Source organism: Canis lupus, chromosome 28, assembly GCF_011100685.1.
Source record: "Canis lupus familiaris isolate Mischka breed German Shepherd chromosome 28, alternate assembly UU_Cfam_GSD_1.0, whole genome shotgun sequence".
NCBI lineage: Eukaryota > Metazoa > Chordata > Mammalia > Carnivora > Canidae > Canis > Canis lupus.
In genome coordinates, this window is record NC_049249.1 from 10,056,132 (window position 1) to 10,080,407 (window position 24,276).

Here is a 24,276-nt window from a genome sequence, read left to right on the forward strand (position 1 = left end):
TGGGAGGAGAGGCTGCAGGTAGCAGAGACAGTGTAGCATCAGGCACACATGACTCCTGGTCACCAAATAGCGGGCCATGGTGAGCTACACCAGCCCATCAGCCTCATGGTGCAGCCCCCCTGTGTTTCTAAGAAGGGGGATTCCCCAGAGCTGAGGCATCTGAGCCCAGTGAGCAGGGCAGGTGAGAACTCAAGAGACTAGTCCCAATACTATCCTCCCACCCCCCAGGAGGAGGCAAAGGAGGAAGAAGAGTAATCAAAGTCTGAAGCCCCATCATGTTGCCTGGTTCATCTGCAAAACAAGTGCACAGCAAACCACAGGCAAACATTTCTCCCAGTGCTAAGCATTATTAGCATCATCAACAGACATGCCCTAACTGGCCCAGTCCGGGAAGTGCTGGACCCACCCCAAGGCCAAAGTCCTGAGAACCCACACTGAGCTTGATCAAGTCTGAACCCTCTTGAGCTGGAGCCTGAGCCTTCAGATAAAGAAGCAAATGGAGATTTTCCTACAAAGATCAGCAAATCTGGAGGCTCCAGCTCCACAACCTGCCATGCAGAAAGAGTGCCCGCTCTGGTTTTCAACAGACAGGTGGGCATGGGACTGACAGGTCATATACTGATGTCTGTTCACATATGCCAGAGCCCCTGACCCTTCTCCCCAGAGAAAGGAAAACAGGGGACACATTACTTACCTGTGCTATGTCCCCCTTCCTCTACTGACTGCTTGATCCAGTCTCTGGCTTTGTCAATGTGAAATAACTTCAGGTCCTCTTCATCTAAGGCAATATCTCCCCAAAAGACAGCTGGAGATAAGAAAAAAAATGGATTTATTAATGCCCCCAGAGGACATTAGATGTTGGGTAGCAAACTCTAGAAATGACAGTCCATCCAATCAAATCTCTCCCTGAATCTAACACATAGGGCTGGTTGAGACAGAAGAATGGCATATAACAATTCTGTGTATCAGGTGGGAGCCAATCACCATGAATTTCAAAGGCCTAGGTCTGTAAGGTATTTTGAAAGGGTACCCTGTCTTACTCTAGCTGTGAGTGGCTCTGGGCAAAACCACCACATAGAGACAGCTGTTTCTTTCTTCTCCAGGGTTCTCAGAATATAAAAGAAAAGCATAATGTGATAAATGATACTGTTGTGCACAATCTTTGTTGCCCTTCCCTGTAGGAAGATTATATTTCTTTGCCCCATAAATATGTCAGGATTGGCCACTTCACCTGCTCTGATAAAAAAATGTGAGAGAAAGCTTTAAAAGTTACTGCATGAGTTACTGCAAGTCACAGTCCTCTTCTCCCTTTCCCAAAGACAAGCAATGTTCCAGATAGGGGTGACTCTATCACCCTGAGTTCTAGGGTAAATATGATGTGGAGTAGAGGTGCTGTTGGTCAGGATGGATATGTAGTATGAATGGGAAGAATAAAAACTGCAATTTTTACAAGTATCTGAGATTTGGGTCTATTCATTACTAGAACACAACCTTTTTATCCTAATGAATACAGAAATTGCTAACAGAAGTAGCGTGCTATTATAATAAAAATCCATTGTGCTTGGGTAAGGCAGTGGATGTCAAGGAAACTGTTACTAAAGCCTGGAAGGAGGTGATATATGTTATGCAGTAATGAGGTACCTGGTAAAAACATTGGCCGGCATTCACTAGGAAGGCAGATGATAAACTGAACTGAGCTATGGGTTTTTAGTGAAAAGATTGAGAGTCAGAATATTAATGGCATGCCTTGGTTGCTATTAGCTGTGTTTGATAAGGTACTACAAGAAAGAAGAGGGGGGCTCCTGGGGGGCTCAGTGGTTGAGCATCTGCCTTTGGCCCAGGTCGTGATCCTGGGGTCCTGGGATCAAGTCCTGCATCAGGATCCCCGGAGGAAGCCTGCTTCTCCCTCTGCCTATGTCTCTGCCTCTTTCTCTGTGTCTCTCATGAATAAATAAATAAAATCTTTTTTAAAAAGGAAGAAAGGAAGAAAGAAAGAAAAGGGTTTTATAGAGAATTGGGCAATTTATAGTGGGAATGAAAATGAATAGAGAGAGAGTCCAGAAATTCAAGAAGAGCCAACATATTTCATCACTAAGCAATAAAAGAAAAACTGAAAGGGCCTTTGAGTAACAAAGGCTAATTAAAACTTAGCTTTGCGGTATGGAGAAATGGGAAACTTCATCCATTGCTACTTGGAAGATAAGATGATATATTATATATGGAAAATCATTTGGCAGTTTCCTAAAAACTTATACATAATCTTATCATAAGACCCAGCAATTTCACTCCTAGGGAATCTTCCCAAGAGAAATGAAAACATATGTCCAAACAAAGACATAAACGCAAAAGTTTATAGCAACCTTATTCATAATAGCCCCAAACTTGAAAACAACATAAATGCCTATCAGCTGCTGAACACATAAATAAAATGTGGTATATCTATAAAATGGTAAACTATTTAGCAATTAAAAAGAACAAATTACTGACACATGCTACAACGCGTATGAAGCTCAAAAACATGCTAAGTGAAAGAAGCTAGATGCAAAAAACTACATATTACATAATTCCATTTATATTAAATGTCTAAAAAAGGGTAATTTATAGAGCTATGAAGATTAATGAATCCTAGAATTGGGGGCAAGACTGAGATTTGACTATTAGGAGCATGAGGGAACTTCTCCAGGTGGTGGAAATGTTCTATAACTTAAGTGTGGCAATGGCTGCACAACTATGAATCTACTAAAATCAAATTGTACACTTACAATGGGTGAATAATACAATATGTAAATTATACCTCAGGAACTCTGTGTAAGGGGGGAAAAACCCTCAATTTTATAGCAAGAACCAATCAAGATGGTGCCCAGTACATTCTTTCAGTGGGAGAGGAACGGGGAAGGACAAGAAACCAAAAGTGTGGTTCCCTTACAGAGGCCTAGCAAGTGCCAGGTGCCAGCAATTAAATCCTGAAAGGCATGTCTAGAAAACAATCCTGGTGTGGCCATGGCAAATATAGCTGAATCAAACAGGAAGATGACTAACATTTTAGAAAAGTATTGTGTGGGAAGAGCCACTAGCATGGCCTGCAGGAGACTGCAACTGTTTGAGACTTAAAATGACCCCAAATTATCCTTGGGCCTCCAACCTTCTGTGGGGAAGGAAGTGAGCCGAAAAAGATGTCCTCTTCAGAGATGCCAATAAGAATAATGGAAAAGACAAGACAGACCTCCCTGAATGGAGCCATGGAGGGCCACGGAGGAAAGATGATTGGAAAAGTACTCAGAGGAGATGGAATCAGAGCCCTCCCCGGGACAGAACACATGGGGAAGACACCTCGTGACCTGCCACTGCATCCTATTCTGTCTCAGGAGCCAGAGAAGAGCAGGGAACTAAGAGGTAAGTTTTGGAAACAGCAATGGTTCAAGGAACATCAAAAAGTGCTGTGATCGATTAGCGATGTCTGCCATGGGCAAGGGTGAGAGGAGCATCCCTCAGGGAGTGTGTTTGCCATTCCCCCCTCCTTCCTTTAGGAAGAGAATCAGAGTAATATCACGGCAGAAAAGAAACCACAAGTCTGGTATAAAACAACTGCTTTTCCTATAAGCCTAAAATAAAAAATTGAAAAGTATTCCCAAATAAAATAAGATACTATAGCAACACATAAGAAAAAATGAGTGATCAACAATACCTCTCCGTGTAAGTCTCTTGTGCGAGAGAACTTTCTGCAATGGTGGTAGAGCTCCTCAATATGGTACCCAATACCTATATGTGGTTACTGAAGACTTGAAATGTGGCTGGTGTAACTGAGGAACTGAACTTTATGTTTTATTTTTATGGTTTAATTAACTTAAATTTAAATTTCTACATGTGCCTAATGGCTGTAATATGAAAACAATATAAATAGTATAAAATAAAACTGTATATAATACAAATAATATGATATAATATAAAATAAAATAATAAATTATATTTAAAATAGCAGCTAAAAGCAACACATATCTAGGAATACACTTGATACAAAAAATGTGATACTATGTCAAGAACATAAATTCTACTAAAAGCTATAAAAAGTGACTGACATCAAAAGAAAGACATATTACATTCCTGAAATGTTCATTCTTCTGAATGAACAATGTGTATTCAATGAAATGAATAATGTGTAGGCTTAACATACTTCAATGAAAATCCCAATAATGCTTTTATTATTGACAAAGTGATATTAAAGTTCATCTGCATAATTAGGTGATAACAGTCAAGAAAGATTATTAAAGATGGACTGGCTTCATTGGACATTAAAATATGTTATAAAGCTATAACATAGAATAGTCTGGAAGCAATCCCTAGGCTTTATAAGAAAATTCATATATGAAGAGGTCTCACAAATTTGTGGAAAGAGGAGTAATCAATGAATTATGTTGAGACAAATGGATTAGCTATTTGAGAAAAAAATCAAGGTGGCTTTGAGCCTTACACTACACCAAAATAAACTCCAAATAAGAAAAAAAAATGTTAAAATTTTAAAATCAACAAATTGGATGAATACATTTAGAATAAAATGAGCTAAGTCTATGCATTCAAGACACACAGCTATTGAATTCTTACCAAAAGGCATAACATGGTCCATGGCAATCTCCTAAGAGAAGTTCTGGGAGGATTCCTATCACCGGGGTAAATTTTCTCTTTCCCATACCAACCCTGGCTGCTCAAAGTATAAGCCACAAACGAGCAGCAGCACCGTTGTCTCAGAGCTCCATAGAAATACAAGATCGCAAGGCCTATGCCAGACCTGTTGAATCAGAAGCTGATTGTGAACAAGATTCCCAGGGAGAGCATGTGCATACTAAAGTCTGAGAAGCACTGACCAAAGGCACCAGAGATTTTGCCTCAATCAACCATGCCCCTGGAGGCACAGGCTCCCCTGCACCTCTGTTACACCTGTCATGGCTGTAACGAAGAAGTCAAGCAGGGCAATTCTTCACAGAAATCTAGAATTTGAAAGGATAGGCCAGAGGAAGCATCTAAAATGTACATCAGTGAAAATGCCATCTGCTCCAGTCTTGGCTGACCCCACTGGAACTCCAACCTGCAATTTAGGGGGTTGTCACAAGGTGGTGGCGTTTTGTTAGGAAGCTCTGGCTAGGAACTGTGTTAGGAATAGATTATGACATACAGGAGGGAAAATGCTTTTCAGAAATCAAAAATAGAAATCTTTAAAGTAGTCAGATACAATTTTAAAACTATTATATAAGAAATTTACAAATATAAAAGGACACTAATTTCAAAGAAATACTTTCTAATGATATCTAATCAGTGATGTGCTGATAATTAACAATTGACTAGGGGGCTAGGGGAGAAGACAGCCCTGATTTGTAGCATTTGGCTGATTGTCCTGGTGTAAACACTCCCACCGTGGCTGATTTCAAGATCACAGAACGTGGTGTTGGAAAAAGGAGTATAGGCTTGTAAGTGAGAGCCACCTCCAGCACACTACTGTAGTAACAGTGATGCATACGTGTAAAGTTCTTTTATGTTCCCCAACAGATCCCATGTGTATGCATAACCCTCAAGGCTGCGAAAGATGACCAGGAGGCAGCCTTGCAGGGAAAGCCTCCCAACCCAGGATCTTTCCCTGCTTGTGTTTTCCCATCTACAGCAGATGGGAATATAGCATATAGCATATAGCCCTCTATGTCGGGTACCAGGCCAAATGCATTCTATACATCAACCTCAAATAAAGGCCCAGAGCAGAGATAAGACTTGGCCAAGGTCATGCAATCAGGAAGAGGCTTCACAGATGTTTTAACTTAACCGAGGCCTCCCAGATTCCCAAGCCAGAATGCTCCCTGATCAAGCCACTCTTCCCAAAGTCCCACATTCTAATAAGAAATGTTGCATTAAATAGCTTTCCTTTACTGCAGGACTTCTCAGAGCCTTTACAACCCTGACAAATATCATGAGTCTCCAAGAGAAAGAGAATGCAGCCTTTCCCAATGTGGTTTGCCCTGGAATCTTTTTTCACTGAATCCTGTCCTAAGGAACACCTTTTGGAGAGTGTTGCACTGCTCAGCAATTGACCAGGAATTACAGACTCTGAGGCCTAGAAGGGGCCCTGCTGGTCCTCGGGCCCAACCCATCAACTAATGCCTGAATGGCCTCTTCTCACACACATCCAGTGTCACAGAGCTCATGCCCTTCTAACACGTCCCCCTTTATCTTGGATCAGCTCTCCTTTTCCCCAAATCTGATGTTTTAGTACCAACCAGGCCACTTCCTCTCAGAAGCAAGACACTGAAGAGAAAGGGATTGATCATTCTTGAGTGCCAGCCAGATGACAAGCTTTTATGCTCCTCTGACCCTGCCAAAGGCAACTCCATGCAATACATATCACACTGGTTTTTCAGATGAAAAAAAGCAGGCTCAGGCTATTAGGCAATTTGCTCTAAGCCACCTCTCAAGTCCTCTCTCAATTGCCATCCATCGTTGTCCTGAAAGGATCCATGCTGCTAAGGGAGGGAGGGAAGCCTACAGAGGAGGGACTAGTTTAGGCTTGGGGGTAGAATCAGGAAAGGCCTCACAGAGGGAGTGACACTTGTGTGGGAAGATGACTTGTGAGCAGAAGCTTGTCAAGTGGACAACAGGAGGAAAGGGCATGCTGGCCAAAGGAGCAGCATGAGCAAAGGCCCCGTGGTGAGAAGCAGCAAGGCAGTGTCAGTACAGAAGCAGAGGAAATCTGATGAGGGGAGCCTGGTTCCACATTCATGTGGCATACCAATGACAACAAGAACAAGGCAGGATGTGAGGCCACAGGAACTGAGGAGCTGGGTAGGGGTGGGGGTGGAAAGGCCCAGACACCAGGAACAAAATCTGGAGCTATTAGAGCACCCACGGTGGAGCTGGTCACAAGGAGCCCCTCACTTTTTGTACAGCCCTTCACAGCTTCCTGCACATGCGCTCCTCCCCACCACTCACCCAGCTCCAAGCTTGAGCCTGCCGTGTTCTGGGCCTTTAGAACGTGCTCATGAGTGAGCAAGTGAGTGCACGTACGCTCCGTTGAAGTCACAGGGGAAGGCAGAGCAAGATCGTTAGCTCCATTTATTGGGGAAAGTAAGGCTTAGGGAGTTAACAACTAGCCCGCGGTGTTTACAACCTGTGAGAAGTGGGTGGGGCTTGAAATCAGACCTTTTGGCTCTAAACTTGGAGCTGTGTTCACAGCCTCACACGGGACCCCATTTCTCGAACTGGGACTCCACGCGGGGGCTGACCTCATGGTCAGCGGTAAGAGCCCTGCTTCCAGATGAGCTGCTGGTCTGACAGAGGCTGCACAGCCCAGCAAGGGTGCTGAGAGGGGACAGAGTGCAGGACGGGTTGCCAGGGGGCTCCTGAACACCCCTTCCCATCTGAGATCCTGAAAGTCCGGTGGGGGGATCCTGGGGCTGTTATGTGGTCCTTGGCTTGGGGCCTGCAGAGCTGGGAAGCCCAGGAGCCAGTCAGAAGCCCAGCCCATCAGAAGGAGACCCCTTGACTCTGCCATCACCCTCTGTCACCCATCACACCCTCCTCAAGACTCAGTTTCCTAGGGAGGGCTGACACAGCCTAAGGATACCTCTGACCTTCCAGTCTACCCCGGCTGCAGGCCCTACTCCACCCTGGGGCTCACCCCAAAACCCAAAGAGACCTGGATCTATTACCTCATGGGAGTGACTTCCAGCAGGTGCGCTTACCTTACCTCCCCTCCCCTCTACCAACCAGGCCACTTCCTAGCCCTCAGACCTACACTTACAACTTGGGCCTGAGCTAAGGGGTAGTTTATATCTCAGTCAGCCTCCCTCATACGGACCTCATCACTAATGTTCCACCATAGAGCTGCATCTCAGGACACGACAGCCCAAGTTAAAGCAGAGTGGGGCCACAGGCAGCATCTATATTGAGGAAGAGGGAGCTTGGATGCTGTGTGTGACATTGAACAAATAACTTGTCCCAAAGTGCCTTTGGTGGCACTTTCTTCACGCATACAAGGAGACAACTGAACCAGCTCCGTGCTTCCCAGTCATGGTCCACAAACCACCTGGTTTGAAATGTCTGAGGAGAGTGTTGATGTGACAATCCCCAGGTCCCCAGCCCACACCTATGAAAATCAGAATCTCTGGGGATAGGACCCAGGAATATGCATTTTAAACTCATGCCCCTGTCCCGCCACCCCCCCCCAACAGGTGACTCCTGCTTCACTCAAGTCTGGAGACCAGTGGAGTCCACCCTCTGAGGTCCCGCCAGCACTAATGTTTGATTTCTCTACAATTTCTATTAGAGAAGTATACGCATCCACCTACTCAGGGCCTGCCCTTTGTCATCCCCATGACAGGCCATGCAGGAAGGATGGAACTAAGGCTCCGTTTACGAGTCTCCCAGAGAGGAGCCAAGATTATCAGAGGAACTAAATACGGTGCATTCCGACATGGGAATTCCTCCCAGCAAACAGGCTGAGGTAGGGCGCAAGGGCCTGAGGCGGGACGGTTACAGGGGAATCCTACCCAGGGATACATTTAGTTCACTTCAAGTTTCCAACAGAGGGATTTAACAGGTTTAAAGCAGTTTTCTATGAATCTTTGTCTAGGGAGTATATGTACAAACAAACAGGGAGGGGTTTTTTTGATTTTTTTTTTTTTTTTTAGTAAAAAGTTAATCGGCTTAAAGTGTGCAACTAAATAAGCAAAGCTTACATTAAAGTGACCCACAGAGAAAGGACCCCATGGAAAGAAAGTTCTAAGAAATACAATATGGCCTCTATGTTCTTTTGTAGTTTCACGCTATAAATATTCATGGGGCGGTGTTAATGGGGTCCACAGCTCTATGCAACCACAATAGTTTTTTTGTTTATTCTCAGGACCATGAACTTTGAAACCATGAACCTAAATTTCAGGACTCTGCATTCAGGCGCATTTGCAGAGCATGAGGGGAGAGGTTCGGGCTCTCGGAGGACAGAGGAGAGGAAACAGGGCGAGATGTGAATCACGCCTCCTGGATCTTTTGGTTGAGATTAAAGAGTAGGGTCTGTTTAGTATGGGAGGCCTCTTGTCTCAGGGTGTCCAGCTGCTCCAGCTTGGGGAAATGGCCCTCACGAGGGACAGACAGCTTAGTTACTCAAGCATATGGCACAGAGGAGTGGGGAGTTGGAAATATTTTAATTGGATCAGATTTGTTGCAAGTTTCACATTCTTTAAAAAGCTAGTCTGAATCATGGACTTTCTAAGATGGAGAGCGCTGAAAAGCCATCTAAGCAACGTCCTTGTTTTCCACGTGAGGAAACAGGTCCAGGAAGGTCAGATGAGGTGCTCAAAATATCACATCCTAAAGCTATGTCTGCTGACGTTCACCCAGTTCTCTGTCCCTACACCAGGGATGGCAAATATGAGACAAACATGTGCTCCCCTCCCTCAGGGCGGATATCCCTAATCATGGCCCTCCTGTCCATGGAACCTGGATGCTGTCTCCAAGCCCATCCCAACACAGGACCAACACAAATTGATAGAAATGGCTCATGAGCTGGGACCTCTTTGCCACCTACACCCCATGCCATGCTGATAACATTCATAACCTATTATCCATTGGTTCCAGCTGAGGGTTTTCTACTCAAAGCCACTTCCAGCCTGAACTCAGCAGTCTGAGAGTGTGCAGCAGAAACACAGCCGGGCCTTGGAATCCACAGGGCTCTCCACGTTAACGGTCGGTCAGGACCTAGGAGAGCACCGCGTACAGATGGCTCTGACAGCAACTGAGCTCTGAAAGCTGGTTCCACCTCAAGCGAACACCCAGCCCTGCCTTCTGCCTCGGTTGGCGGCATCCTATTGTACGGATACGCCAGGGGAGTCCGGCTGGTGCCCGAGCTGGTGGCCACCTGGCTCGAGGCAGATAGGGCCGCCTGCCTCGCCCCTGCATCTACATCCCGATATGGGTGCACCAGCGCATTTCAGAGCCATGGCACATCTTCACTTTCCACGCAGGACTCACTTGGCCTGAGAAATACCTGCTCAGCTATTTCCCAAAAAAAGGATTATCCACTAGATTGGCAAGAGCAGGAAGGTAGGCCATATTCGCAAGGTTATTTAAATTTGAGAGCTCAAAATAGGTTTCATCTCATGCACCAAGCCTGCTCAACTGGTAATGTTTCTTTGAGCACTGTGAGGTGATTTCTCGGGTCCATAGAAAAGAGCACCATGGTCAAGCAGCCGTATCTGCCTTTGACATGGGGGAGAAGTGGCATCCCAGGTGCCACACATTGACCATTTACAAATGTGTGTTTGAAAGATACTAAAAATCTTTCCACCCATGTAAAAGAGTATTTGCAGCAATCCTGAGGTGCGATGAAAGTTCCGATACTTACTCTCCACCCTTTCTGCCCTGCTCTGTGCCCAGGAAGGCTGATCCTGTGGACTGCATCCTCCACGACCCCTCCCCGCCCCCCCGGGCTTCTGGTGGCATTCAGGCAGGAGGAGAGCCTGGCAGATGAGATGGAAGAAGAGGGAGAGACGTGGGCATTTCTTCCCTTCTTTCCCCCCTGTTTTGGTGCTGTGTCTCTCACAGCAGGTGCATCCCTCAGCCACTTGCCCTCCAGCTCTGTTCCAGCTCCTATAACGCTGACCCCTCCCCATCCCTTCAGCCACAGAGGTGGCTTGCTGGCCTTCTTCGTCCCCTAACCCTGCCTCTGTAAGTAGTCTCTTCATGAAGGTCTCTTCAGTTGAAACAGCTGGGGTAAATTCTGTTTCCTGCTGAGACCCTGGCTCCCTTTGTTCTAAGAAAATCCTTCCATTATTTCCACAGCTATATAGAAATGATGACATTCACACTGGCAAGGTGATTGGCTACTTTGGCCTAAGAGAACACTTTCATTGCTTAATTCCAGCAGAATGTGACTTAGTGCTATCTTATACTTGCTGTGTTTCAACAGCCTGAGCTCACAGGAATCCACTCAGTATTGGAGAGAAGGGTGCAGTTTAGGTCCTAAGAGCCAGAAGCTTCTTGGGCTATAATTTTGCATCTTACGTGCCTGATTCCAGGACCAGGCATATCTCATAAGCCCTAATAACTCCACTGTGGGATGATCTTGCATAGAGCCACACGTTAGCAGCGCAATTATGCAGGACTCATTCTGAAGACAAAGGCCCACTGGAGACTCTAAGTAGTGCAGAACGTGAAAAGATATGCCAGGCAGAGGGTAAAGGAGACCTGGGGTCCACCTCTAGGCCATAGCTACCAACAGCCGTCTCTATGACCTTGGACAAGTTACTGCCCCCTTCTCCCTGGCCCTCAGGGATCTCACAGGAAATGTGAAAAACTTAGAATAAATGATCCTAGTAGTTCCTTCTAGCTCTAACATTCTACAGGATTTTACTCTAAGATCATATCTGGTATATCTGGCTAATATTCACTAATAGTAATGAGCTTATCCTCATTTTGACTAAATTTTCTTCATAAAGGTCCAGCAACTTTAGTCTACTATGGCAGAGATTGCTTATTATCCACGGATATCTTTTCTCCCTTCTTCCATAATAATAAAACCTCTGATTTTCAGTTCCAGGTCTTCCAGAAGAAACATTCCCCAGACCCCCCATATAGCTATCTGTGGCCACATGACCAATGAGATAAAAGCCAAAGTAGCAAATGGCATCTCCTACAAACCTTCTCATACATTCTTTGTCCCTTTTACTTTTCCATGTCTCCCATGTCTAGATGGTGTTTGTGATGGTTTGAGCTCTGGATACCATCTCAGGCCATGAGGATAAAGGCCTCAATCTTAAGAGAATGAAGGGGCAAGCTGTAAGGAGATTGTATCCTGGGGAATTGCCTGGAGCAGAAGCCATATTGGTCTGGCATTGCAGAACCTCCAGACTTTGATGTGAGAAAGAAACTTCTAACTTGTTTAATCAATGTTTCAGCTACCAATGTATTGTTTCTCAGCTCTAAACCTACCTTTAAAAAAAAAAAAAAAGATTTTTATTTTATTTATTCATGAGAGACACACAGAGAGAGGCAGAGACACAGCAGAGGGAGAAGCAGGCTCCCTGTGGGAAACCTGACATGGAACTCAATCCCAGGACCCTGAGATCACACCCTGGGCAGAAGGCAGATGCTCAATCACTAAGCCACCCAGACCCCTAAATCTACCCTTTTTCTGTCATACTTTGTGATGCTGGAGCTGGGCCATTGAAACATTATTCCTTTGCCACCTGCATGACATTAGGCTTTATCAGTAGAGGGCACTAGAGGGATAGTGCAAGAGGAAGTGATTTTTCTTCCTAGTTCAGGTGGTCTCATCTCTCTCATTCCTATGGAGTGGTTGCCAGCAGTGTCCAGGAGCCCTGCTGCTGTCCACCCTTCAGAGTGTTGCCCAGACTCCAATGGACGATGCCTCACTCATCAGTCTTTTCCTGAAACATCTCAGTGAACTCCTCCAACTTCCAGTAGACCACAGGCACACCCTCTCCTATGATGTTAGAAGGTAGGGTTGGGGTGGGGTGGGGTGGCCTCTCTCAAGTTTACTCTTCAGTCCCTAGTAATTTCTCTCCACATCTTGTTGTTTCTGTTTTCCTTAGAGTTCTCCAGTAGCCACTTCCCTTTTGCTAGTTTATAATCCTTTATATTAAATGTTTGAATTAGTTCTCAAATTACTGGTGAGATTTCAGTCTCCCAACTGGACCTCGATGGCCATAGCCAATTAATGTGGGTCCATTACTAGCAAACCCTAAATCTTAACTGACACAGCCCTGCCATCATCACCATGAAAGAAGTGAATGATATGGTACAGAATAAACTTTCTGCTTTTTAAAAATCTTCTCTTCAAAAGTTATTTGTGACAAACATGACAGATAAAAGGTTGAAGTTCCTAAATTTAAGTTTCTACAAAATGTTAAGCATTCTACAAAATGCTCATCCAATTAGAAAAGTGAGCATGATGGGGATCCCTGGGTGGCTCAGCAGTTTAGCGCCTGTCTTCGGCCCAGGGTGTGATCCTGGAGTCCCAGGATCGAGTCCCACATCAGGCTCCCTGCATGGAACCTGCTTCTCCCTCTGCCTGTGTCTCTGCCTCTATCTCTCTCTCTGTGTCTCTCATGAATAAATAAATTAAAAATCTTTTTTTAAAAAAAGAAAAGAAAAGTAAGCATGAATAGAAGAAAAAAAAGCTTATAAATAAGAAGGAAACAACAGGAGCACAAACAGGAAGTGCACATAGCAAAAGAAATACAAGTGATCAAAATAAATTGTTAAAGGTTCAAAATCATTTGAAAAGGACATACAATTATAATATAAATGCAAACTGAAGAAATAGCAAAATTATTCTTCTCTTATCAAATCAGCAAAAAATGTTTAAATTAGAATACAGAGGGACATCTGGGTAGCTCAGTGGTTGAGCGTCTGCCTCCACCTTAGGGCATGATCTCGGGGTCCAGGGATCAAGTTCCACATCGGGCTCCCTGCGAGGAGCCTGCTTCTTCCTCTGCCTATGTCTCTGCCTCTCTCTCTGTGACTCTCATAATAAATAAATAAAATCTTTAAAAAAATACAGAATGTTAATAGAGATTCAAAGGAATGAAAAAATTTGAAGGGCAATTTGAAAAGAATCAGAAGGGATTCAGTAGGGAATCAGGGAATCAGTAGGGATTTTTTTCTAAAGAAATAATGTTAAATGCACATAAAAATCCAGCAACAAGGATGACTCAAGCATCATTGTGTGTAAAAGCAAAAGAAAAGATTGGGGAAAATTTCTATGTCCAACAATAGGGGATCTATTAAACAAATTATGGAGCATCTACACAATGATGCACAAAACAACTTAAGTCAACATTACAGAAGTGCATCTATTACATAAATAGCTTTACTATCATGGAAAGAGAGTCATGATACTCAAGTGAAAATGAAACACCAGCAGGTTCAAAGCAGTATATACAGCACTTAAAGAAAAAATAGAAGCACGTCTAAGAATTTTTTGGAGTAATACACAACAAAATGTCAACAATTACTTCTAGGCCATGGAATTACCAGAAATTTTTGCTCTTGCTTGCTCTTTATATTTTCTAAATGTTCTTCAGTGGATGTGTATTAGCTGTGTAATTAAGAAAACTGTTTTATGTTAAAAAATAACATGCCCATGTCAAGGACACCTCAATGCTTATTGAGCATGCCTTGATGAACTCATTCATGTTTCCACTCTGATCTTGAGATGCATCTCATCTTGGTGCCTCTCCCACACACAGACCATGATCTCCCTCCCATCTTCTTTTCCTTTCCATTCCCAAGGCCATAGCCCAATTCTGGTCCTCATGCTCTCAGACCTAGACCTCCTGGTAGTCCTCCTATTTCCTGCTTCTACAGATCCTAAGCATTATATGTCTTCATTATAATAGTCCTCTGCTCAAGAAACATCAATAGCTCCCCATTTCTTAAAAGACATGTTTCAAATGTGTCAGCTTGGCATCCACTATTCCAAGGTAGGCCAAGATCATGGCTTACCACCCCAGCTTACCAGGAAGGCTTCCTTGATTTTCTTATGGTGATTGCTACCTTTTCCAAATCCCTCTGGTATCTCATTCACTCAGTTTTTCATTTGGTAAATACCGCTTGAGCACCCACCACATGCCAGGCACTGTGCCGATGACCGGGAAACCAAGTGAGTCTTGTTTCTATGCCTGGAGCTCATTGTCTCATATGGAGACAGACACTGAGCAAATAATCATACCAATAGCTATACCCAGTAATGGACTGTAAAAATGCCATGCAGAGAAACAAAGATGATGAGAGATTTAAGACATCAGGGCCTAGGAAGGCCTCAGAGGGCCAGGGATAGGGAAAAGGATATGTATGCTGAGGGTCCTCAGCAGATCTGATTTTGTAAACAGGATCAAGCATGAGTTTCAAAAGGACCACTCAAGCGACAACGTGGAAAAGAGACTGCAGGAAGCAAGTGGGGCAGCAGGAAGATGTGTTCAGGCATGGTCACCATTAGCCCAGCTGGGCGCCCACTTTAGACTAAACGATGGCAGTGGAGGTGGAGGGAAGGGGACTGGCAGCATTTGGGCTGGACTGCATGAGAGGGGAAGGAAGAGACAGGTATCCAGGGTGGCGTGGGGATTCTGGTTGAAGCACTTGGGTGGACTCTGGTACCATGTAGTACCTGCCACCACAGAGCCCAGTCCTCAGGGAGCCAGGCTGACTCTGAGACGGGGTGAGAGGATGGGAAACCAGTGCCAGCTCAGTGCGGGGGAGAACTGACCCAGGAACTTGAGAAAGAGCTCCTGTAGAAGGTAGCCTGCTCCTGTGGGAAACTGGCTCAGGCACGACTCACATCAACTCAAGGCCAGTAACCCAGGTGGGAGGAAGGGGCGGAGGCTGGGTGCAAATTGCAGGATGAGCGGGGAGATAAGTGGCCCAGCTGGCGGAGCAGGCAAAGACTCGGGGCTGAACATCAACACTCAAGTGCTCGTGCAGGCGAGCCTGAGAATATTTATTGGTAATTGACAGAAGTGGTTAGAGGGTGGCGTGATCATAGATAGGTCTGTAACCAATCAGCAGGAAAGCTCGGTTCCTGTTGCTATGTTTGCATCCAGGCAGAACTGTATTATGAACAGGCTAAGAGGATACCATGAGAAACCTGCTTATATGCGTTTGGTTTATCTGTCATCCTCCCTCTGCTTCATGGATGAGAGCAAGCGAGCTGTGGAGCAATAAATTATCACTCGCCACATGCTATGGATCCCAAGAGAACTCTTTGCAGCCCTGAGAGGGAGAGATAAGCATACAGAGGCCACAGAGATTGTCACTTAGAGAGAAATTCTTAAATAGGGAGCAATAACAGGAGTAATAGTAACCACAGCAAGGAGAGGAGCCAACGATTATTAACTGCTTGCTGAACACTTTTGTCCACTGCCTAACTTAACCCTCCAACAAACCTATTAGATGGGTTTTCGTATCATTCCCATTTTCCAAATGAGAAGACAGGCTCAGAGAGGTAAAGAAATTTAGTGAAAACCACACAAGCAGTGAGGACAGAGGCAAGGTTTCATGCCATGGGCTGCCTGAGCCCCAAAAAGTCTCTTAAAAATGACATTTCACTGATCTGCTCTGTCACCCAAATGGCCCATTCACCCAGAGTATCCTTGGGGAAACATGCACCACCTAAGTCCTCTACCTCCAGGGTGAAGAGAGTGACCGGTCCCGTCATCCTCAACCAACCTGACACCATGGAGTGCCATGAACCGAGAGCCTTCAGGGACAGATGCCTTTCAACACTTTGTATCATTCTCCTCTAGGCTCTGGGACTGAGAGCACTTTGAAGGCCAGAATTGTCTCATCCTCATTGGAGTCCTGGCCCCGGATAGAGAAAAAGGTAGGGAGAAGGCGGCAGGCTATGGTGCTCTGGGGAGCAAGCACACCAATGACCTTCATTGGGCAGCACAGAGGCGCTGGTTGACAGTGTGGAGAGATCCGGGAGAAGGGAAGTGGCTCCAGGTTTGGAGAGGCCACATGCTCAGGGAAGACAACAAGGGTTGGAGGATCCTGTCCCATTATGGATGAGTTCGGTGTCCCATGCAGGCCCCAGCCCAGCTTCTCCCCTGTGTAGCACTTGGACATCTCCCAGTGCCCACAGATCATAGAGCCCAGAGCATCTCCCGTGAGTGCTCAGATCATCTCCTGGCTATTTGAGAGACCAGTGGAGAGAGGAGAAGGAAAAGAGCTTTGAAAACCATCAGGCATGGCCCAAAGCTCTAAGGCAATGCTGTAATCACTGCAAAGGTTAATAGCTTAGTTCTTCTTTTGAAAAGCACGGTGAGGGGTAAGAAGGCAAAGGTTTGGGGAATCAATGAAGTTACATCCTCTATGCAGATTTCTTGACTATGGGTCCATAGCAGAAGGACTGTGCCACCATCAAATGTGATGTGGATCCAAATCCTGCTTGCACCTCAGCTATTTGCAACATGAAAGAACGAATGCTTTTATTTTTTAAGTTTTTTTAAAAAGATTTTAGTTAATTATTGGAGAGAGAGAGCATGAACAGGGGGACAAAGGGAGAAGGAAAAGCAGACTCCCCGCTAAGCAGGGAATATAATATGGGGCTTGATCCCAGAACCCTGGGATCATGACCTGAGCTGAAGGCAGGTGGTTACCAACTCAGACACTCAGGTGCCCTGAGGAATGAATGCTTTTAGAAAGAGGAATGGCTGGGGAAGAAGGGGGGAGGGGGAGCCATTGGCTGAATGGAGGCTTGAGCCCAATGCCATTCACACATCTCCAAATAGTCGGGGGTTGGCTTCTCAGTGGATCCTAGACACCCAGTTGGCTTGCAGGGCACGGAACCACCCCCTCACCCCCACCCCTGATCCAGCAGAGCATCAAGGAAGCCAGACAGTCATGGCAGATTGTTTTCAGACCAAGGTCTTTAAGTATAGAGGATTGGTGCAGCATTGGTGTTGTCAGGAAACATAAAGCTCTGGTAACATTATCTGGCTTTGGTTGTTCAGATACTCAGTTTCTTGCCACTTGGAAACCTTGTCGAATTTCGGTGGGATGATAATAATAAAAACAATAATATTTACTGAATATTTGCCATGTTCCAGGCACTATGCAAAGGCTTTGTCTATTTTAACTCCTGTAATCTTCATAATAACTCTATGTTGTAGATATTAGTATCCATATTTTATGGTTGAGGAAACTGAGATTCAGAGGGCTTAAGCAAGTTGCTTAGGGTCCCAGAGCCATTAACTGGTATAGTCAGAATCTGAACTTGGGCACTCTGTCTGTAGAGTCTACCCACTTAGCCCCTGGGCTCTCTCAGCACAGAAGGTGGTGCTGCTCATGGGACTCAATTTATCCACACACTTTTTGGACATGACAGGTTCTCCAAGGGCCACAAGATGACTGCAATATTTCATATTTATTGAATGATTCCATTTGTGAAGCACAGTATCAAGTGCCTTTCTCATAACAAGCTTACAAAATAGGAGTTTCTATTAACCTTATATAGACAAGGAAGCTGAGGCTTGAAAGACTTTGAGACTTGCCCAAGGTCTCACAGCTCTAAGTTACAGAGCCGAGAAGGAGAACCTCAGTCAACCTGTCTCCAAAGCTTGGGTCCAGAACCAGCAGGCTGGCTAGGAGCCTACCCAGTTGTGTCCCGAGAATGGCTGGAGAATCAGTGAGAAGCGGAGGTCCTGAACCGACCGCAGGAGGTACTGCTTCATGGGACAACCTGCGGACCTGTCTACACCTGGCTTCTCTCAGCAGCCTCTTCTTGCAGAGGAGGCCATGCCTAGCCCTGAGCTGGACACTTCCAGGGACAGGAGTAGCTCCAATTGGCACTTAGGTGCCCCTCCCTTGTCCCATTGGACAGAGGATTAAAGAATATGCTCCCAACATACATGCCACTCCCAGAAGAGGGTGTGAGACACGGATCACTGGAGGATTGGCAAAGAGAGAGAAGAGAACATAGGTTCCACGGTGTCAGAGTTGGGGATCCATGTTGGATGATGCCATTGAGGACTTTGTCTTCAGAACTTGAGCTCTGTCTACAAACACAACATCAGGAGTCACAGGACTATCAATGTCAAGCAGAAGGTCTGGGCAAGAAGCTCAGTTTCACCATGTGCAAAATGGGAACTGACACAGTTGCCGGTTTACTCCTGGGGGCTGGCTAAAGATCGAGGGGGTGGTATTCTTGCTATCACTCAGCTTTTGGACCATTCTCACCCAAAGGGGGCCTCCCCTCTACCAGACACTGTTTGCCCCAATGTGCGTGTTGGCCACTGTTGGGACCTCTGGGTTCCATTGGGTATCTAATGGCCATGCTCTCTCTGCTTGCTGGAGTTGCTGTGTCTCTGTATGATCATTACTCAGGAGCCGAGCACTTCATTTCCTCCCCCAACTCAGCCCTAGCCAGTCCTCACCTTCACTTACTTTAAAAAAAATCTTTATTGAGCTATAACTCACATGTCATAACACTCACCCTTCAAAGCATTTAGGAGACACTGTTTACCAATAATTATTATCAGGTCTGATCGAAGAATCCATAACTACACTACATGAAATCAATTGTTCATTTATTACGAGAATTCAAATTCCTCTATAGCATGTCAACAAAAGAGCTCAAGAAAGAGTTGTATCTTCTCTGTGCTCTAATGATGTACATGTCAATCACTGAACACCTGCCTGTGCCAGAAGCTGTGCTAAGCACTTGACAAATATTGAATCATTTAATTGTTTCAGCAACCTCAAATAGTGAATATTAACAGTTCTTTCCAAGTGAGGAAATGGAGGCTCAGAGAGGTTAAGTACCTTACTCAAGGTCACAAAGCCCTGCATAGGCAGCAGATTTTGAATCCAAGTCTGTCAGGTGTCAAAACCTGTGCTCTCACCCACCACAGGCCCTGCCACAGGGCACGTCAGGGGGTGATATATTAGAAAGAGAGATGAACTAGATTCTGTTCCTGCCTGGAGAAGTGGGAAAATAAACTTTCATTTCCATACAGCCCTGAAATATTTTGACTCCATCAGATCAGCACCTGCCCATCAGCAAGGACACCACGACAACTAGAAATGACAATAAAGTTGTAAAATGCCAGCTGCCGTCCCCTGAGTGTGGCCCACAGGGGAGTATGGGAGTCTGACAGGAGAGAGTAGGGGTGCCAGGGAGATGAGAACAGGCTATGTTGGGAAGACAGGCCTCTAAGAGGCATCATGGAAAACTCAAAACTGTGCTTACGAAAACAAGGCATCTGCTCCTGCCACGAGGGATGGAAACTCCAGGGGTGAGGGCTAAGCACTTCCCAGGACCCCATGATCTCCCAACTCGGAGCCCACTAGGTCAGGTCTGCCTCACTACTTTGCAGGCTAACGGTGAGCTAGGAGGTCCCTTCAGCTACAGACCCAATCCACATAGGGTCAAAATCATCATTCCCTCATTCGGCAAATATTAATAAGTATCCCACAATGTGCTAGGCACCACTCGAGGCACTGAGCTTAGAGCAGCGGCCAAAACAGACAAAAATCTCTGACCTCACAGAGTAGGACATTCCAGCCTTGCATCAGTAATGTGAGGGCTGCTGGCAAAAGCTGTCCCAGAGAGTACTGTCCTCAAGGTCCCTGCGTGGCTCTGAAAATCAAGGCCTGATTGGTAAAGTCAGGTGCCTGGGAGAGAATGACAAGGTAGAGTAGGGCCCCACTTTCCAGACAGAAGTAAGGTCTGAAAGTGTGGGAGGGATGCGAGCTTCCTCATGAGGAAAGAGTAGTTCCCAGACCAACCACTGGCTCCTAAGCTATAAGCCACCAGAGACTATATTTATTTATGTAGCAATAGATTTTTTTTATCATATATGAACATGGAGTAGTGAGGAAGGCCCTGGTATTTATCAAGCCGCCAGCTGAAAAGGAAAGCTGGCTGTCGGCCAGTTTCCTTGGGTTTAATAAATCCAAAAGGCCATACAGTATTTTACAGTTTACAAAGCACTTTTTCATCATTTGAGTTTCATGTAGACAATTTTGGTGACCTATGTCACACATCCTCAGCTTAACTCTGGGCAATTCCATGTATCACTGCATATCTCCCCACATTTCTACTGAAGAGCTTTTTTTGAATCTGTAGTGACCATGGTGCCTGCACACAGACGCAGGCTGGATATACTGGAAAGTTAATGCCTGGAGGAGCATGGCAGGTCCTATTTTCCCAAACTGGCTGAGACAACACCCCCTATTCCACATGGTCTTTTAACAATATGACTTTGATACTCTTCCCATGGAGAGCTGCGTCTATATTCCTTCCTCTGCAATCTGCAAAGGCTTGTGACTATGATGGAAATGAGAATACGCAGCTCCTGAAGCAAGGTCACATAAGGCAATATAGCTTCCATCTGGTTCTCTTGGGACGTGTGCACTTAGAATCAAGCAGCCATGCTGTGAGGAAGCCCAACTAGCCCACGTGGAGAGACCACACAGAGGAGCCACTTGTAGGTGTTCTGGCCAATAGTCCAACTGAGCTCTGGGCAACAGCCAGCCTCAAACCACCAGATGTAAGTGAATGGGGCTCCAGATGATTCCAGCCCCCCTCTCCCATCACCACCACCTGTAAATCTTCCCAGCAGAGGGTCAGACATTGCAGAGCAGAGACAAATCACCTCTGTGGTGCCCCTTCTAAATTCCTGATCTGGAGAATCACCAAAACAATAAAATGGCTATTGTTCTATGACACTGAGTTTGGGTGGGCTTTTTTTTTTTTTTACATTGGAAATAAAAGAAGGAAGAGCAGACAATGAAGGATAGCAGCCTTTGGAGAAACCCTCCAGCCTCTCATTGTATGGGCAAGGAATTCTACAAGACTTTCTGGAAGCTGTGCAGGGGTCCTGGTGGGTGTAAGATTCCATCAACAAAAGCACCTACTTCAGTTCACTTCCTTCATTGGATTTCCTCCTCCCTTGTTCTACTCTTCCTGCTTCATTGGGATCACCTTCCTAATGAACTATCTACACACAAGTCCTTGTCCGAGGAATCCAGCTATAACTAGCTGCAGGTCACCCTACAAGGCAAGTAGTTTATTCCCATCCCCATTTTGCAGATGAGAAGATTAAGACATAGAGAGGCGAAGTGACTTGCTCAAGGCCACAGAGGGAGTAAAAGGGATAAGGACCCAGGCCTTCTGGTGCTGAATCCAGCTAAAGAATCGTGGGTGAGAGCAAATGGGCAGGAAAAGCCCTCAGAAGCTTTGCAAAGGTTTCTTTCAGAAGCATGGTGGTTGCGAGGATGTCTTATAATTCACTGTCAATTGAACCCTTGGCCACACTTAGAGTATCAGATGAAAACCAAACAGCAGAGCCGGCTGTGTACTGCTGGCAGAGACCGTGCCCAGAAAGCCCAGTGTACCTTACCAGCCCCAGGCCAGGAGGACTGCACACATTCACTCCCAGTCCCCCAGCATCTGATTTGAAAAGCATCCCTTCTCACAGCATTAGGTAGATTGTTTATTAGTAAATTTAAATGTTATAGTTTAAAACTTGCTTCAAAGGTCCACATGGAGATGTCCTTTCACCAAGTTTCTAGAAAACCTGTTTGTAAAGAACCTAAATATATAGCTAGGCACTGTTTAAAGCACTTTACTAGGAATCATCCTCATTTATAAACAAGGACATTATGGCACAGAGAAATTAAGTGTCTTGCCCAAGATCACACAGAATGTAAATGCAGAGGAAATGGTGAAATTCGTAAATGGTGAAAAATGGTTTTAAAAATGGTAAGAGTGGCAAAATGGTAAATAGTAAAATAGTAAATGGAGAAACACTTACTAGTTTGGTCAGCCTCTGAGAGACCGAGTTGGAAGCACAGGTCACAGAATCACAGAACACAAAGTAGAAAGGATCCAGGAGCACAAATTCAAATGCCCTCCTGGTGTGAAGTGGGCACAAGGCAAGACCCCCAACGTGGGCCAAGAGAACCAGCTCCTTGGGCCTGTCAGTTTGCAACCCCAGCAAGTCTAATGACCTCATCCTGGAGATGAGCAACTGAGGCCCAAAGAGGAGGGGACTTGTCCAAGGTAACACAGCTCCAAGAGGCCAGGACCAGATCCCATACTCTCCTCTCTAAACCGTGTCTGCAGCATAATGGAGGCTCCCACCCAAGAAGGGACAGGTGGTGGTGGTGGTGGGGGGAATGTTTTAGATTCAAAGCCCTGAAGCCCTCCTTCTTGGCAGAGGAGTCAGGAAGTTAGGACTTGACTGGGATCGGATGAGAGGCTGCCCCTAAACATTTGGTTTAAATGTGGAACCAAGCAATGCAGTGTTCCCCCTGAGCTGAGTGGCATATCCTTCCGTTGGGACCTCAGTGCCTGGTGAACTGCTTTTTTTTTTTTTTCTTTTAGGAAAGAAAGCTTTTCCTAATTCAGGGAATTTCCAGAAGCACGGACAGACTGAGATGTGACCTTTCCCCAGGTCTCCCTTGCCATCGCCCTCTTCTGGCCACTCTTAGAATGAGCACAGCTTGAGGAGAGGCCAAGGCTACTGGAAGACCAAGGATGGCTGTGGAGCACGGAGGGGGCTGGAACCAATCTCCCGAGATTCTCTACTCTCCAGCCCTGCCCACCCATCCCATCCAGTCTGCAGACTCACAGAACACGCGGGCCCTGGTTATCCAGCATTTTCTACAAAATTATTGGGGAGAAATGAGGCCCCAAGGGGCAAGCCTGCCTTAGGGTTATTCCATAAGGCTGCCACTGGGAGGTGGGGGCCTCTCTCAGACTTATGCCTCTTTCACCCAGATTTCCAGCATGCACACCAGCACCCAGCACACCAGAGGTGCTCAGTACATTCTTGAACAAGCCGATGACGGCTTCTTGAGTCCAGACCCCCGATGCCCACATTAGCTCCCAGAGGCCCCAACACAGATCCAGTAGCGTCCAGGATCTGACAGTTTGTTTCAGGCGATGGTTGATTCACCTCCTTACCCTCCCCACCCCTCCACCCCCACCCCCATTTTCACAGCCTCAGCTTCTGTGTTTTCGGGGCAAGGCCGCCACCATTCCAACAGTGCTCTGGAGACCCTTCTCCCTGGTCACGAGCTGGGTCCCATGAGGAATTGAGATACCTCAGTCGGGACATGCTACCTGCTGATGTTCTCTCAAATGACCCAGGAACCCACACTTCTGCCCACCTTCCTAACTCAGAAGCCCCACCAGGCACAGCAAAGGTGAGTACTCTGCAGGACTACTCCCGCAAGGGAAAAGCAGGCCCCTCAAGTCTGGTTTGAGCTTCAGCCTTCGCAAGATTCTCAGGTCTCACAGCCTCTGGGGCCTCCGGCCTCCTAGTGGCCTGGTCTTCCGCGGACCCGGCCCAGTTCTGGTCTGTCGGGCCTGCAGCTTGGCCCTCAGCCAGGTCGTTACGGGACCACCTCGTTATTCATTCGCAGAGAATTTCCCCACGCACCATGAGGCCTCCTAGAATGACTGTCCCCAGTTCGGAGACGAGGGGATTGCGGCTGCTAGAGGTCTCCAGGGGGTGAAGAAGTGGGGCCACGGGGGGCGGCCGACCGCTGTCTGGGGGAGCAGGCGGGCCGCGCTCCCCGCTCCCAGGGCTCAGGCCCGCCGCCGCCTCCCGGGAGCGCGGGGCCGCTCGCACCTCCGGGACTCCGCGCCCGGCCCGGGGGCGCTGCCGCCGCGAGCGCTCGGGCTGGAGGCCACGCCCCTCGGGACGCACGAGCCGCTGGTGGCTCCGGGATCCGAGCGGCGGCGCCGGGGCCGAGAGCGCGCCAGAGGGACCC

At 46.4% G+C, this 24,276-nt stretch overlaps 1 protein-coding gene and 1 long non-coding RNA gene across 2 annotated transcripts in view; one reads left to right on the forward strand and one right to left on the reverse strand.

Moving 5' to 3' along the window:
* The window catches only part of TLL2 (tolloid like 2), a 120,105-nt gene that overhangs the window by 95,093 nt on the left and 736 nt on the right, over positions 1 to 24,276 (reverse strand). The window contains exon 2 of the mRNA XM_038578385.1: positions 695 to 805. Within this exon, the coding sequence (XP_038434313.1) occupies positions 695 to 805 (111 nt within the window). The remainder of the gene's footprint in view (positions 1 to 694; positions 806 to 24,276) is intronic.
* LOC111092980 lies at positions 9,743 to 24,053 on the forward strand. Its single transcript, XR_005380466.1, has 3 exons — positions 9,743 to 10,074; positions 16,296 to 16,372; positions 22,883 to 24,053. It is a non-coding gene; the product is annotated as an uncharacterized LOC111092980 (long non-coding RNA).